General features: G+C 45.9%; 3 protein-coding genes across 6 annotated transcripts; 2 read left to right on the top strand and 1 right to left on the bottom strand.

The window, feature by feature from the left end:
* On the top strand, positions 1,141 to 5,112 carry LOC8064928 (IQ domain-containing protein IQM4). Its single transcript, XM_002467215.2, has 10 exons — positions 1,141 to 1,532; positions 1,878 to 2,507; positions 2,613 to 2,727; positions 2,891 to 2,956; positions 3,061 to 3,149; positions 3,240 to 3,330; positions 3,441 to 3,587; positions 3,676 to 3,768; positions 3,845 to 3,946; positions 4,041 to 5,112. The coding sequence occupies exons 2-10, from the start codon at positions 2,014 to 2,016 to the stop codon at positions 4,860 to 4,862; spliced, it is 2,019 nt and encodes a 672-aa protein (XP_002467260.1). The 5' UTR covers positions 1,141 to 1,532; positions 1,878 to 2,013; the 3' UTR covers positions 4,863 to 5,112.
* LOC8062263 (coiled-coil domain-containing protein 57) lies at positions 5,320 to 10,216 on the bottom strand. Of its 4 annotated transcripts, XR_002449275.1 has the most exons (16): positions 10,055 to 10,112; positions 9,930 to 9,974; positions 9,745 to 9,843; positions 9,503 to 9,653; positions 9,293 to 9,403; positions 8,421 to 8,595; positions 8,234 to 8,290; positions 7,971 to 8,107; positions 7,820 to 7,879; positions 7,672 to 7,749; positions 7,476 to 7,537; positions 7,308 to 7,372; positions 6,901 to 6,977; positions 6,713 to 6,799; positions 6,079 to 6,275; positions 5,320 to 5,751 (listed from the first exon to the last, which is right to left on the bottom strand). XR_002449275.1 is itself a non-coding variant. In XM_021451445.1 (14 exons), the coding sequence occupies exons 1-14, from the start codon at positions 10,141 to 10,143 to the stop codon at positions 5,683 to 5,685; spliced, it is 1,200 nt and encodes a 399-aa protein (XP_021307120.1). In that variant the 5' UTR covers positions 10,144 to 10,214; the 3' UTR covers positions 5,320 to 5,682. The 4 variants fall into 4 exon arrangements, 1 of the variants encoding a protein (XP_021307120.1); XR_002449273.1 differs by lacking the exon at positions 9,503 to 9,653 and having other exon boundaries at positions 10,066 to 10,216; XR_002449274.1 differs by having other exon boundaries at positions 9,745 to 9,848; positions 9,930 to 10,192.
* LOC8064927 (uncharacterized acetyltransferase At3g50280) lies at positions 11,759 to 13,759 on the top strand. The gene has a single exon (XM_021461479.1). It carries the CDS (start codon positions 12,174 to 12,176, stop codon positions 13,587 to 13,589), a length of 1,416 nt encoding a protein of 471 aa, XP_021317154.1. The 5' UTR covers positions 11,759 to 12,173; the 3' UTR covers positions 13,590 to 13,759.

Genomic DNA, 13,862 nt, shown 5'->3' with positions numbered 1-13,862 from the left:
GTCTGGGCCATTTTTAATTTCAATTATTTATTCGTACAACTGTACAAGACTCTGCGAGCTTGTTTGTACAGGAGTGGTTTTTTTTCTACTTCATTTTTAATAATCTGCCATTACATATGCATATGCTCTTCATTCACATTTTCTTCTACTCTCTTCGCCTAAAAAAAAATGTAATTCTAATGTTAAATCTTATCTTAAAAAACATGTAATTATAGAGTTATATATCATCTTTTTTAATAGGATCCACTAATTAAAAATATCCATATATGACTAAAAACTACCATCCATGAGAAGAAAATTCTAGAAGACAACAAAAAAAGATAGAGAAGAGACAAATGCATAAATTTACACCTACACTAATCTTCAAAAACGAGATTTACATGCTTTCTGCGATAGAGGAAGTATATACAGTGATAGATACTGGTTTCTCTGGAATACAAATGTCTACGTACATACTCCAGGACATAACGTGTGGATCGTTGAGTTACTTTGCGTCTGAGTCTCTGAGAAGTCGCTGTCTAGTTGTGATGGGCAAAAGTTAAATTAGCAATGGGCTAAAGTGTTGAGCTGGATCCTTTTCAAAAGGGAATTAGAAAGCTAGGGCTCATGATATTGCAGCTTAATAAGATTGCCTTGTCATGGAGTTGGTCATGGAGAGCTGGCTGGAGTAGACTTGTGGCCACCTTTTTAATCAGCTTATTATTACTGTTTTCCCGTGCTAACATTTGTCAAAGGGTTAATGGCTCTCTTCATGAGATTCAACTGCCAACCGAAAGCGACCCCTCTGGTCATTCCGATGTAGACTTGGATAAGAATATGGATCACCAGATCTTGATTTAATCTAATACCACTGATTAGTCCTAATGTCTGTTGCATTGCATCATGCTATGTGTCGGCAAAATAATTCTTCTGCAAATTTGACTTGTATATATATTTTTCTCCTATAAAATACCCAAAACAAAAATCGAGACACGATGCTACCCACGAATTGTCAAGTTTGCCGAGACGAGAAGCACACGGGGCAAAAAAGACGGAATAGACCGGCCATCTGTTGCCAGCACACTCTTGATCCCTTTTTCAATTCTTTCAGAACGCATTTTTCAAGGCAAAGAGGACCAGCGTGAAAGCTCCTTGTATCAGACAATAACCTGTACTTACATGCATGTTAAGTGCTACTAACTTGTTGTTATGTTAGTAAAGTACTTATTTTTTATAACTCATCAAATCTGTCAGTGACAGACAGACTTTTGATCAGGGAGCTAGCTAGGATAGGACACCGCAAGTTTTGGTTTGTTATTTATAGAGTGCAGGGGCTTTTGGGCTAGCTCCTGCCACCTACCTTCCCCGTATGGCCACCGCCCCATTTAGATTCTGTTCCTCCTAAATCTCCTCCCCATTGGCCGGCCCCCTGCGCTTCACAAAATAGCTTTCTGCCTCACAGCAAGCCTGTCTGTCTCACAATCAAGGAGCCTGCCTCTGAGGTGGTTGCAACTTGCTTTGGCACCAGGATTTGGATTTCTCTTGGAGGCAAGGTATGTTTCTTGATTGTTGTTGGTTTGTATATGTTTGTAGTATCATTTAGTTTTCTAGACTAGATAGATAATGGGTCCTTTCGATTTTACAAGGAAGACACAAAGTTTGAAGGAGATTGAGGCTGTTCTTGTTGAGTTGCATCATGCATGTTCTCTTTCTTCCCTTCCTTGATTGTTGTCTATTCCTTGCATCCTGACCTGCAATCTGTTCCTGAAGATGGGAAATTGTTTGCAAAGAGAAGCATGAACCCAACCCAAACAGGGCTTCAAATGTGTTCTTCTGAAACAGTTCTTACGCATTCACAAAACTTGAACTTGGTGTCCATTCTTTCTTGGCACATGCAGATTGGCTGAGACGGACCGCAGATTGTGAGATCCAATCCAACAACCGAATCCAATCTAATCCAATCAGAGAAAAAAAAAAGAAGAAAGACGGCGAAGGCCTTTGTCTGTGTGGCACCACATCTTGGCATCAGGGGAAATGGGGCTGTCAATCTCATACCCACCGGACGACTACCTGCCAGCAGTGGAGGACAACATGGGGCGGCTCTTCATCCGGTCTCTCAGCTTCGACGACATGGAGGCCGACGCCGAGTCGCCTTTGTCTTCGCCTTCGACTTCGCCTTCGGCATTGCCCCCCGCCTTTGCCTCCGGGAAGCTCATCATAGAAGGCTCCCTGAGCTTCAAAAGGAGAGAGGCTGACAGCATTCCGATGCAGAATGTGTTGTCCATCAGGAGTCCTAAACCTCCTGATAGAGAAGCTTGCAACATCATCTGTGCTGGTGCTGCTACAGCTACTTGTGGCTCATCAAGATTCGGGCCAATCGGGGACCGTCCACCAGATTTTGATTACCCCATGGTCGGAATGGACAGCCCCAAGCACCAGGCCGCGGCTGTCAGGCTGCAGAAGGTGTACAAGAGCTTCAGGACAAGGCGGCAGCTTGCGGATTGTGCTGTTCTTGTGGAACAACGATGGTATGCTATTTGTTGGGTTGGGTGAGCTTCTTCTTGTCATCAAGCCGCCATCAAGGTGGTGCTTTTCTGAATTTTATTTATGATGAGATCCTATATAAAATGCAGGTGGAAGTTGCTTGACTTTGCACTGCTCAAGCGGAACTCGGTGTCATTCTTTGACATAGAGAAGCCTGAGACTGCTGTCTCAAAATGGTCCCGGGCAAGAATGAGGGCTGCCAAGGTACCAATTGTATTCTTCTGTTCAGATATACCATCATAATAATTCAGCAATCAGCATTATTAATCTTGTACAGTGCAATACCAACTTTGTATCAGCAGTTCTCTTTTCATGGAACATATATACAGCATTCCTGACAGAGGTGTAGTATCGCTGTCGCGTTTAGGTTGGCAAAGGTCTCTCCAAGGATGAAAAGGCCCAGAAACTTGCGCTGCAGCACTGGCTCGAGGCGGTATGTTATGTACCAAGAATATAAATGTCTCCATAAATGTAATACTAGTCAGATTATGCCGCTGAGCAATCAAAACTGCATTTTGATCCATTTCTGATTGTCAGATTGACCCTCGACATCGTTATGGCCACAACCTGCACTTCTACTACCACCGCTGGCTCCATTGCCAGAGCAAGCAACCATTCTTCTATTGGTACACACAGAGAGCAAAAGTCATGTGTCTGAACCAATGAACAACATAGTTACTGATCCAGTACTGACGGTTTTGAAATTCTTTGGACAGGTTGGATGTGGGAGAAGGGAAAGATGTCAACTTAGAGGAGCATTGCTGTAGATCGAAGTTGCACAAGCAATGTATCAAGTACCTTGGCCCTGTAAGTTCCACTGTTTGTTCCTTCTCTGATTCAAAGTGAAAAAAGAAACATTAATTCAGGCAGAAAGAAAGGGGGAAAAAAACCAAATATGTCGTCTCGTGCTCGTGTAGAAAGAAAGGGAAAATTATGAAGTGATAGTCGAGGATAAGAGGCTGATGTACAAGCTGAGCCGTCAGATAGTCGACACGACGGGAAGCGCCAAGGGGACCAAGTGGATCTTTGTGCTCAGTACCTGCAAGACTCTTTACATAGGCCAGGTGAATGATGATTCCCTGAAAGAATTCTTTAGAACGCTAAGAGCAATTCAGTTACTGAAGTGAGACAAAAATTTTGACATGTTTGCAGAAGCAGAAGGGCGTATTCCAGCACTCAAGCTTCCTTGCAGGGGGGGCCACATCTGCTGCAGGAAGACTGGTTGTGGAGGATGGAATTCTCAAGGTGCGGCATGGAACTTCATCCCAACATCACCGATCTCTTTTTTCTTGCTCTCAAGTTTGAGATGTGTTCATTTCAGGCTGTGTGGCCTCACAGTGGGCATTATCGGCCGACGGAGCAGAACTTTCAGGAGTTCATGAACTTCCTCAAGGACAGGAGTGTGGAGCTTACCGATGTGAAGGTAGTAAGGAAGGAGCCTAATGTGTGGCCTCACAGTGGTGATCATCCCAGACGCTTCAGCTGATTATTTTGCTGGCTTTTCTCTTTTGCTACAGTTGAGCCCATCTGAAGGTGAAGAAGACGGTGACTTCAGCCTGAGAGGCAGCCACTCTCAGCTGGACCTGACCCAACTCTGCCAGCAAGAAGAGAGCCATGGTGAACAGGAGGCAGAATCTGATCAACGCCATGGCAACGCCGAAGCCGAAGCCGAGACGTGCAGCCACGACGAAGCCACATCTACAGAGACGTGCAGCACGCCGTCGCCAGCGACGGCGACGACGATGAGGAAGAGCTCCTCAGACAACAGGCTGCAAGGGAAGCGGCCACCCAGGCTGCTGATCAGCTCCAACAACAACATAGCACCGCTGCCGCCCACCGCGCACAGCAGCAGCGGCGGCGGCAACGCGGGCAGGGCGCCGTCGCCCGGCGTGAAGGATGTGGAGCCGGACTCGGCCATGCTGGGCGAGTGCCTCGACTTCTGCAAGCGGAACCTGTTCGCGGAGGACGGCGGGTACGAGGACCAGTACCTGGACGACCTGGCGGAGGTGCCGGAGGCGCTCATCCTCAGCCGCATCAACTCCAAGCGGGCCATGCACTCGTACCAGCTCGGCAAGCAGCTGCACTTCCACTGGAGCACCGGCGCCGGGCCCCGGATCGGCTGCGTCCGCGACTACCCGTCCGAGCTCCAGTTCCGGGCGCTCGAGGAGGTCAGCCTGTCGCCACGGGGCAGGCCGCCGAGGTTCCCGTCGCCCAGGCCAGGCGCGCTCACGCCCAACAGCATCCCTGCCGCCAAGTGCGGCTCTCTCATGGCGGAGGGAGACGGCATGCACGTGTCGCTCAAGCCCAGGCAGAGGAGTGCCACTTGGACTGCATTTTGATTCCATTTCCATTCCATTTCATTTCAGATACCATACCATACCATGCGTGCGTGCTTCCTTCCTTCCTTCCTTCCTTCCTTCCTTCCTTCCTTCCTTCATTTCAATAGCATGCTCCTTCACGTACGTAGACGAGGATAGAAGGATCAGCATTAACAATGCCGTTGTAATGGTCCTGGTAGGTTGATGAGCAAGCTCTTGCTGTTTTGTAAGTGCATGGAAAGAGCAAATATCAAGTCTAACTTCAGTGAAACCATTCTCAGATTGCACATAAATCAAAAGCAAATCATGCAGCTAGACCATTCCAGGGTATTATAACCAAACAAAATATTTGGATTTGTTGTGACAGCGAAACACTCGTTCAGTTTGCCTCTTGTTGGCAATCATTCAAACAACTCACGTTACTAGTTATTACCCAATGTGACAGCATATCCTAATTCAGATACAAATGTACCAAAACTGTAACCAGATGAGTACTCACACTACATTTCCATTGCTCTTAATAACCATACTTCTTTGCCAAATCAAAGATAAAGCAGTGTCGGATAACTCGGTAGGCAGTACACTACAAGACCTTTTACATAGCTGCACACTTCTCAAGACACCCCACGTTAACAGAACAAAAACCGAAAACCAAATACACCTTACACTACCTGATCTCTCTCTTTAGCGGCTAACTAAATGGACCTATGCAAACAGGGGAACAGGGGGGGAGGGGGGGGGGTGATCAACTAGGGAGAAGAAAATATGCTCGACAACCAGCCACGGAATCAGTAACTATCCATATCCAAATTCCAGGTGTGAAGGGATACAAATTGCATGGTTAGGACTGATTCTCCGTGTCAGGATCCAGATTCAAACAATCTGTTGGTCGTGCAGGAGATAAACCACCCTGCAAAAGACCAAGTTCAGTCAACCAGCATAATGTGTTGTATTTTAAAGTTATAACTTATCATGTAAGGAAGATGCTTGGGGGCTTCGGGCTTATAGTGGTTGTTTGGATCTGATGAACAACAAATCTCTTTTCGAAAATTACAATTTAAGAGCAACTTTTGGAAAAGAGAGCTGTAGGTAGTGATTTCGCTGACTTCAGGTTTTGCAGGTAACGTGAAACTTTGTTTTGCATAGACTCTGTTTGGGCCAAAAAAAAGTGTGATCTCATCTCGTTCTTGATACAGTATGAACAAAATACTGTTTCCTAACCACCTCTTTTACTCACCTAAGCCATAGCCAATAGAGAAATCGACATTGCTACTCTTTCAGCTCCTGTTTGTCAGTGTCCAGCAGCAGTAACATGAGTGGACACTGCTAGCCATGCCCTAGCTAAGCAGCAGTCCACCATGCACCTCCCTGCTCCCCGTGTCCCAGTGAACCAGCACCACTAATTGAGTGGGCCACCAGCAATATGGCTAAAGCCTTCAGAAAGAAGACAGGTGTGAAGCAACACACTTCATGACGAAGAAAAAAATTGAATCAGCAGGCCAAATACGGAGTGCGGGTCTTAGGAGCATGCAGTAATGTTGGTGCACATGCAGGGTTGCAGACACGACAATCCCAGGGGAGTGCTGCTTTAACCTTTAACCCAGATCACCCAGATCTTAATTAGTGAAGTGAACATGAACCACCAAATCGACACCAGCAAGCATGACTTTTTGAGAGCCGGTTTTCATAAAGTAATCATTTTTCACAAAGTGCACGACTGGGTTTTTTTTATGAAAAATGGGTTTTCTTTAAATGAGTTTCCAAACAACATTTTTCAGGTAGTTAGGTTAAAATCTGTTCTAGGAATTTTGATTTCCACAAAATATGTGCTCCAAACAACCCCATAGTGTAAGGAGCGTAAGATCCCATACCATATCAATGTCTCCTTTGGGTTCAAGAAGGCTGCCAGCTGTTTCTGTATTCGCAGCTACTAGCTCCGGAGATGGCAAGGCACCAGACTACAAGCATGAAGAGAACTCAGTATATGATACAGAACTATGGAAGACGAGTTTTTTACCCATGCTAGACTAGATAAGCGATGAAGTAATAGGCAAGTTACCTTGAAGTGCACTGGGCTTTCTACTTGCATGCTGCTTGGATCAGTTTCCAACTGGTGGTCAACATTTTGTGTGGTGGCTGTAGAAATTTAGAAATAGAATAGTTGACAGATTGACACACAAGAGACAAAGTAGAAATCAGAAACGTCAAATGGAAGAGCATAAAGTGGAAGCAAATTGTCAATGTTAAAAAATTTGGTCCAACAATGATATGCCAAGTGCAAAACTGGATATGAAGTTGGATAACTTAGATAGTCTACAGTGGAACTTGAACAAAGAAAGATTATTAAGAGTTTTTGGAAACCAAGTGTGTCACTGCAGAGAGTAAATATATATTATGATAATGACATCCAGGTCTCATAAGGACGGATTGAAACCATGCTCTTAAAAGAGGAAAAGGAGGACTTACCTTCTTTGACAACTGCAGTTACCGAGGTATGCTCATTTGCTAAACCACATTGTGTACCTGGAATGCTAATTGTTTCACCATGCACAACATACAGCATGTTCAGTTTTTTTTTAAAAAAAAAGAAGTCAATTTGTGATTGGAACAATAAATGTTTAATGAACCACTCACCTTTCAAGCTGCTCATTATTCACATCCTGACTTTCAGAAATTGCTGAAAAACTCTTCATTCCCTAGTACTCAATAAGTTCAAGAACAAATAGTACTTAGCTACAGACATGATGAAGAAATTATAATATAATGCAAGACTGATAATATGAGCAGTAAAGATGACATTCAACTTTTTACTAAAATATTTACATCTTACCGCATGCCCTATACTACTGAATAAATCTTGAAATTTCTGTAAAGCAATTTCCATATTATGAACTTCCAAACGCATTGCCTGCAAAAACAGGCATTCAATATGGATCTTCTAGGCAACTGGAAAGTTGAAATATTGATAACAGAATCACCTGATTCTCTGAAGTTAATCTCTCAATAATCTCATCCTTCACCAACAAAGTTTTCTTAAGGTAACATCATTAAGGTAGAAAACAACTGATGTGATTTTGATATAAACTGAAAATCAAACTTATGCAATTTATTGACTTAGTTAATGGATATTTCTTCCAGATGGGGCTGAAAACTGTTGTTAAGCTTCTCAGCCTCAAGGTGATTTTTTAACTCATATATGATCCTTGCCCTACTACAGAGTTCAAGCTGGTATGCACTGATTTTGCTTTCCAAGAAATTAAGTTTCTCTGCATAAATGAAACATGAGAGTTACTGCATAGTAGAAGATAAAAAGAAATCATGCATATACAGTAGCCACTATCATCATATAGAAAACACAATCTCATCAAGAAAGTCACAAGAAGAGGATATACCTACAAAATCTTTCTCAAGCACAGAAATCCTTTGGACTTTATCCTTCAAGTCAGCAACTGAAATAACAATAAAAGTGACGGTAAGGAAACATAATAATCAGAGAAGCAGTGAAACATAATAATCAAAATGAAATAGAGTAATCAGATAGCTGGAGAATCAAAGTGTCAAGAGTGATCATAGCCATACCTAAATTTTCCTTCTCACCAACCAGACAATGCACATCACCTAGTATTTGTTTCACAGCAGCAACTTCCTTTTCTACCGAACTAAATAAAACAAGATGTGAATTCAATTTCTCCGAAATTACAGCAATCTGTTTGTCCTTCATCTGGATTGTCCATTGCATAGAACAAGTAGAGTCCTGCCTATGAACATGGTATATTGGTATATGAGCCAAATGTCAGTTTTTTCCCATGCATAGGTTGATTGAGAACCTAAGCTAAAACCATTGAAAAAACAAAATCAAATTACGTGAATTCAATGATAGTAAACAATGTCCAATTTTCATCAAATTCCAACCAATAAATGCTTCTACATCACTTATAATTGGCAATTGGCATTGTACAAAAAAAATGAAGCGTTATCAAAGATGCAGGCATGTCTGGTTCTCTTGCGTACAACTTAGCAGGGTCAGAGAACAAGCAAGCTTGTTCTATTCCTTTGCTTGGTTTGAATTGGGAGGTAAAGATGTAAATGCTTTTTGAGAGAGAGCCAACTTGACTATCCTCACCTAGCAAGGTATGCTTTGCAGCATTGCCCAACCTTGGCAAGCAAGGCTAGTAGGCAAAGTTGAGCAAGGAAACCAAACATAACTAAAAAAGGGAGCAGTAAATATGTTGTATCATCCTCTTGGTTTGAGAAGCCATATTTGAGGGGATGATGATTCATGATTGTAAACATAAAAACTTCAGTAGGTTAACTGAAAGAAGATTTGCACAAATGTGTGATTGCGGCGAAGACAGAGATATACACTAGCAAGTTTAGTAATTTGTATACATAGCATGCAAAATAAATGGTGGCCCAAAATAAGTGGGCAAACAAAATAGGAAGCTACCTGCCTCATAGTGTTTTATGAAAGCCTCCCTTGATTGAAGCAGCACCTCCATGCTTTCTTTCAAGTTGTTTTCGTTTTTCTCCAGCAGCTCATTCTCATTCTCAAGGCACTTTATCTGTACAGAAGCACAATAATTGGAAATACCAACTAGGAGGCCAATACATCAAAATGGTATCGGCAACTAGCTTTATCCATATGGAATGACGACACTGACTTGTAAGCAATGGCACACATATGATGGATACTGTCCAGAATCATGACCTAACGAGGAACACATATCATTGGAAGGACCCACCAGAGATACAGACAAAATGGGCAGCATAACCTAACGAGGAACAGGTCTCCAACAACAACGCAACCTAAAACTGACAACCATAACATAATATCAAACCAGAAGCCGCGGCCCAGTGAACAAGTATGATGAAAACAGGAGAGAAATGGTGAGGGAGCACGAACCCTGGCCTCGAGCCTCCGTATCGAGTCGTCCCGCGCGGCCACCTCGGCTCGCAGCTCCCGGGCCTCCCTACGGTGCTCCTCCGCCGCCGCTTCCCACCTCTGCGCTAGATTGCCCGAACACAGAAAACCTCCATCAGCGGACGTGGCACATGACCCTATAATAAACACCGAGAGAAGCCCCTCACCTGGCCGGCGTCGCGGAGCTCCTCGCGGGCGCCGCGCTCCCGCTCCTGCGAACGGAAAATGGGGGGCGGTTGTTAGTGCGTGGGTCTGGAAGAGTCTAGAAGGCAAGGCGGGGTGGGCGGTTCACGGTTGGCTAACGCGGAGAAGGCGGAACTCGGAGACGAGGGCGAGGAGCTGCAGCTGCAGCTGCGACAGCGCCGCCGCCTCGGGCTCCATTGGCGCCGTGCCGGTGCAGGGTAGTCGCCGGGTCCCGCCGGCTCCAGATGATCTCCGCTCGGCTATGGCAGCGCTGATGCCCAGGAAGTTTAAGCCCACTCAAACGCTGGGCTGGACCGTTAAAAGCAGGCACGAGGGCCGTGTTGAAAGTCCTCGAAATTGCAAGGCCTTTGGGCCTGGGTTATTCAGCACAAAATCAAATAATAAAAACTCGACCTATGAGGAACCTCCAGTCATTTTATACTAAACTTGCAAATATGACGAAATGATATATGTTTATTTACATTTGATATTTTTTATGTATATATGGAACTAAAAAACATTCTTGGTTGATTTTTTCGTTACAAAGCATAAAAATATTTAGATGAAAATGCATCATAATTTTAATTATTATAGTATTCACATATGTTCTTGTAGTCAAATATCGAGAGCTCCGTAAATTTCTCGGATGACCCATACAATACGAATTTAATCTCTAATTAAAGTTAGGGGATGTTTGGGACTGCTCCACAAACTCTGCTTCATAAACTCCATCGTGGAGCAGCTTCATAAAAAACTGGAGTTTGTGGAGTACCTCTTCAGGTGCTCTCATAACTCCACCCTTTTTTCTCGAACTGAGTGCGTGGAGCTAAAACCGTTTGGCTAAAAAACGTAGAGCGAAGCGGAAAAACATGAAGCAGAGCAGTCCCAAATACCCTTAGACAGGAGTTTGTCGACATGTCTAATTACGGTGAGAGATTTATCTCGGTTATCCACATGGAAGCCCCACTTCAGAAATTGGATAGACACATTTATTTTGGCAACAAACTACTTAAGATTTCAGTTTAAATTTTGATTAGTTCGTCCCTAGGTAATCTAGATTTTAATTTAAATAAGTTTTATATATAATTACAACTATAATCAATCATCCTAAAAAGTTACAAGAGATTATTCATAAGATTCTAAGGCACAAGAACATAGAGAGAATTATGAAATTCTCAAGAGTCCAAGTATAATAGTCCTGACCAACCTTATTTTCGCCAGACTGTGTGTTCATCCATATTCATCCCCTGCAAGTGCAACCTCTCGTCTAATCTGTATCTGAACTCTCTTCTCTCTCAACTCCTGCGAAAGTTGGTGTGAGTGGTGGATGAAGCCGGTGAGGCTAGGATTACACTCTTTGTCTCGATCTAGGGCCTTGTTTAGTTCCAAAAGTTTTTATAAAATGGATACTCTAGTATTTTCGTTTGTATTTGACAAATATTGTCTAATCATGGACTAACTAGGCTCAAAAGATTCGTCTCGCAAATTATAGGTGAACCTTGTAATTAGTTTTTATTTTTGTCTATATTTAATATTCCGTGTATGTGTCTAAAGATTCGATGTGACTAGGAATCTGAAAGATTTTGTAATTTTTTTTAAAAAATTAAACAAGGCCTAGGTGTTCCAGACGGAAGATCTCGACACCTAATAAGTCACTAATTTGCTTTATATGGCACCATATTTAATGTGCATGATATTTTGATAGAGCATGCATTGAGACTAGCTTTATTGTCACTTCAAGAGCAGCTGTCAGGTTTCTTACGGATGTGGTAGTGACGAATTCTGCGTTGTATATATATATAATGCAACCAATATATGACTATTCTAGGAGTACCAAGCAAATCCGGTCATAACAGTTATTTTTTAATGAAATCCAATATGAATTGAAGACGTCTTTCTTAAAAGAAATACTAGGTTTACCGATGGACACTAGCCATTGGGCACGGCAATTTCCGTGAGCATTCCATGTGCGACCTGCAGGAACCACAGTTGTGGATTAATAACAGACGACCCGAGCTTGAGGCCACCATCTTAGCTCATTGTATTGTATAATAGAAAATATGAGTATAATACATAATCACCATAGGGGTTGGCAGAGCCGCCAGGCTGACATATATATCTCCATGGGTGTTGTTATTTGTTGCATCCCCGAAGAAAAAGAATCAGCAAGCAGCTCCCTCGAGTGAACTTTATCGTGCGCAACTGCGTTCCAATAGAGATCGAGGAGGATGCAGCAGTCACCGGTGCAAGTGGTGTCGAGGCGCACCGTGAAGCCGCCGCCTCGGCCTCGCGAGCGCATCCCGCTCACCACCTGGGACCTCTCCTTGCTCTCCGCCGACTACATCCAGAAGGGCCTGCTCTTCGCGCCGCCGCCCTGCTTCTCCACCTTCACCCACCTCGTCGACCACCTCCAGGCCGCCCTCGCCGATGCGATCGCCACCTACTACCCCGTCGCCGGCCGCCTCGCCATCGACCAGCACCATGACGACGACGAGGACCACGTCGTCGGCTGCTCCGTGTCCGTCGACTGCGCCGGGCAGGGCGTCGAGGTCCTCGAGGCCGTCGCGGACGGCGTCGCGGTCGCCGACGTCGTCCCTCCCGACGCCGATGTCCCGAGCGTGGTCCGATCCTTCTTCCCGCTCAACGAGGCCATCAACTACGACGGCCACGAGCGCCCGCTCTTCGTCGTCCAGGTCACCGAGCTCGCCGACGGTGTCTTCGTCGGGTTCGTGTACAACCACGCGCTCTCCGATGGCACGGCCTTCTGGAACTTCATCAACGCGTGGGCGGACATCGCGCGGGCCAGGCTATCCCCCGGCGTGCTCGCGTCGCCGCGCACGCCGCCCCTTTTCGAGCGCTGGTCGCCCGACGGTAGTGGCAGGGCGGCGGCGCCGGTCGTGCTCCCTTACGCCGACCTGGAGGGGCTCATCGCGAGGCCGACGCTGCCGCCGCCGCCGCAGAGGGACCGGATGCTGCACTTCTCGGCGGAGTCCCTGGCGGCGCTCAAGGAGCGTGCGCGGCAGGAGCTCCTGGCAGCCGGGGACACGGCCGGGGCGGCCGCCGTGACAAGTTTCCAGGCGCTGAGCTCGCTGCTATGGAGGTGCTTCGTCCGCGCGCGGCGCACGGCGCCGGACCAGGAGGTGGTGTTCCGCGCGTCCGCCAACAACCGTGCGCGGCTCCGGCCTCCGCTCCCGGCGGAGTACTTCGGGAACGCCATCAACGCCGTCTCGACGCAGGCGGTGCGCGCGTCGGAGCTGCTGGCGCGAGGGCACGGGTGGGCGGCGGCCGCCGTGGGCCGCGCGGTGGCGGCGCACACGGACGCGGGCATCCGAGCGCTTGCGGCAGCGTGGACGGCGAAGCCGGGGCTGTCGGCGTTCAGGCTGTTCGACCCGAACGCAATGTTTATTAGCAGCTCGCCCCGGTTCGACATGTACGGCTGCGACTTCGGGTGGGGGAAGGTGCTGGCGGTGCGGGGCGGCAAGGCCAACAAGTACGACGGCAAGGTGTCCTTGTTCCCGGGGCGGGAGGGCGGAGGCAGCATCGACGCGGAGGTGGTGCTGACGCCGGAGCACATGGCAGCGCTGGAGCAGGACGCCGAGTTCTGGGCTGCCGTGTCGCCGGACGTGCAACCAGCGAGGAAATAATTGAAGCTTTTCAGTCGTTATTATTAGTGCCGCTGCAGGGTTGTATGGGAATTGAAGGTCTCTCTGGGCGTGGCAACATGCATTCTGTTCTAATTCTACGGCATACAGTACATGGTACATGTACTAGACTTGTAGATTTCGTTGCACACTTTCACCAAGGCCTTGTTTAGTTCACCCCAAAACCAAAATCTTTTCAAGATTTCGGTCACATTGAATCTTACAAGTTACAGCACATACATGGAACATTAAATATAGATAAAAATAAAAACTAAT

Source organism: Sorghum bicolor, chromosome 1, assembly GCF_000003195.3.
Source record: "Sorghum bicolor cultivar BTx623 chromosome 1, Sorghum_bicolor_NCBIv3, whole genome shotgun sequence".
In the NCBI taxonomy this organism is placed as follows: Eukaryota; Viridiplantae; Streptophyta; class Magnoliopsida; order Poales; family Poaceae; genus Sorghum; species Sorghum bicolor.
Note: the sequence above shows the minus strand (reverse complement) of the source record. Positions and strands in the feature narration are given on the sequence as shown.

Bases quoted from the DNA above. Each gene is read 5' to 3' on its own strand.
- LOC8064928 (XM_002467215.2), top strand. From the start codon at position 2,014: ATGGGGCTGTCAATCTCATACCCACCGGACGACTACCTGCCAGCAGTG. The intron at 2,508-2,612 runs GTATGCTATTTG...TATAAAATGCAG, and splicing joins GTTCTTGTGGAACAACGATG to GTGGAAGTTGCTTGACTTTG. The intron at 3,769-3,844 runs GTGCGGCATGGA...TGTTCATTTCAG, and splicing joins TGGAGGATGGAATTCTCAAG to GCTGTGTGGCCTCACAGTGG.
- LOC8062263 (XM_021451445.1), bottom strand. From the start codon at position 10,143: ATGGAGCCCGAGGCGGCGGCGCTGTCGCAGCTGCAGCTGCAGCTCCTC. The intron at 8,108-8,233 runs GTATATCCTCTT...TCATTTATGCAG, and splicing joins GCTTGAGAAAGATTTTGTAG to AGAAACTTAATTTCTTGGAA. The intron at 7,880-7,970 runs ATATCCATTAAC...TAATGATGTTAC, and splicing joins TTCAGCCCCATCTGGAAGAA to CTTAAGAAAACTTTGTTGGT.
- LOC8064927 (XM_021461479.1), top strand. From the start codon at position 12,174: ATGCAGCAGTCACCGGTGCAAGTGGTGTCGAGGCGCACCGTGAAGCCG.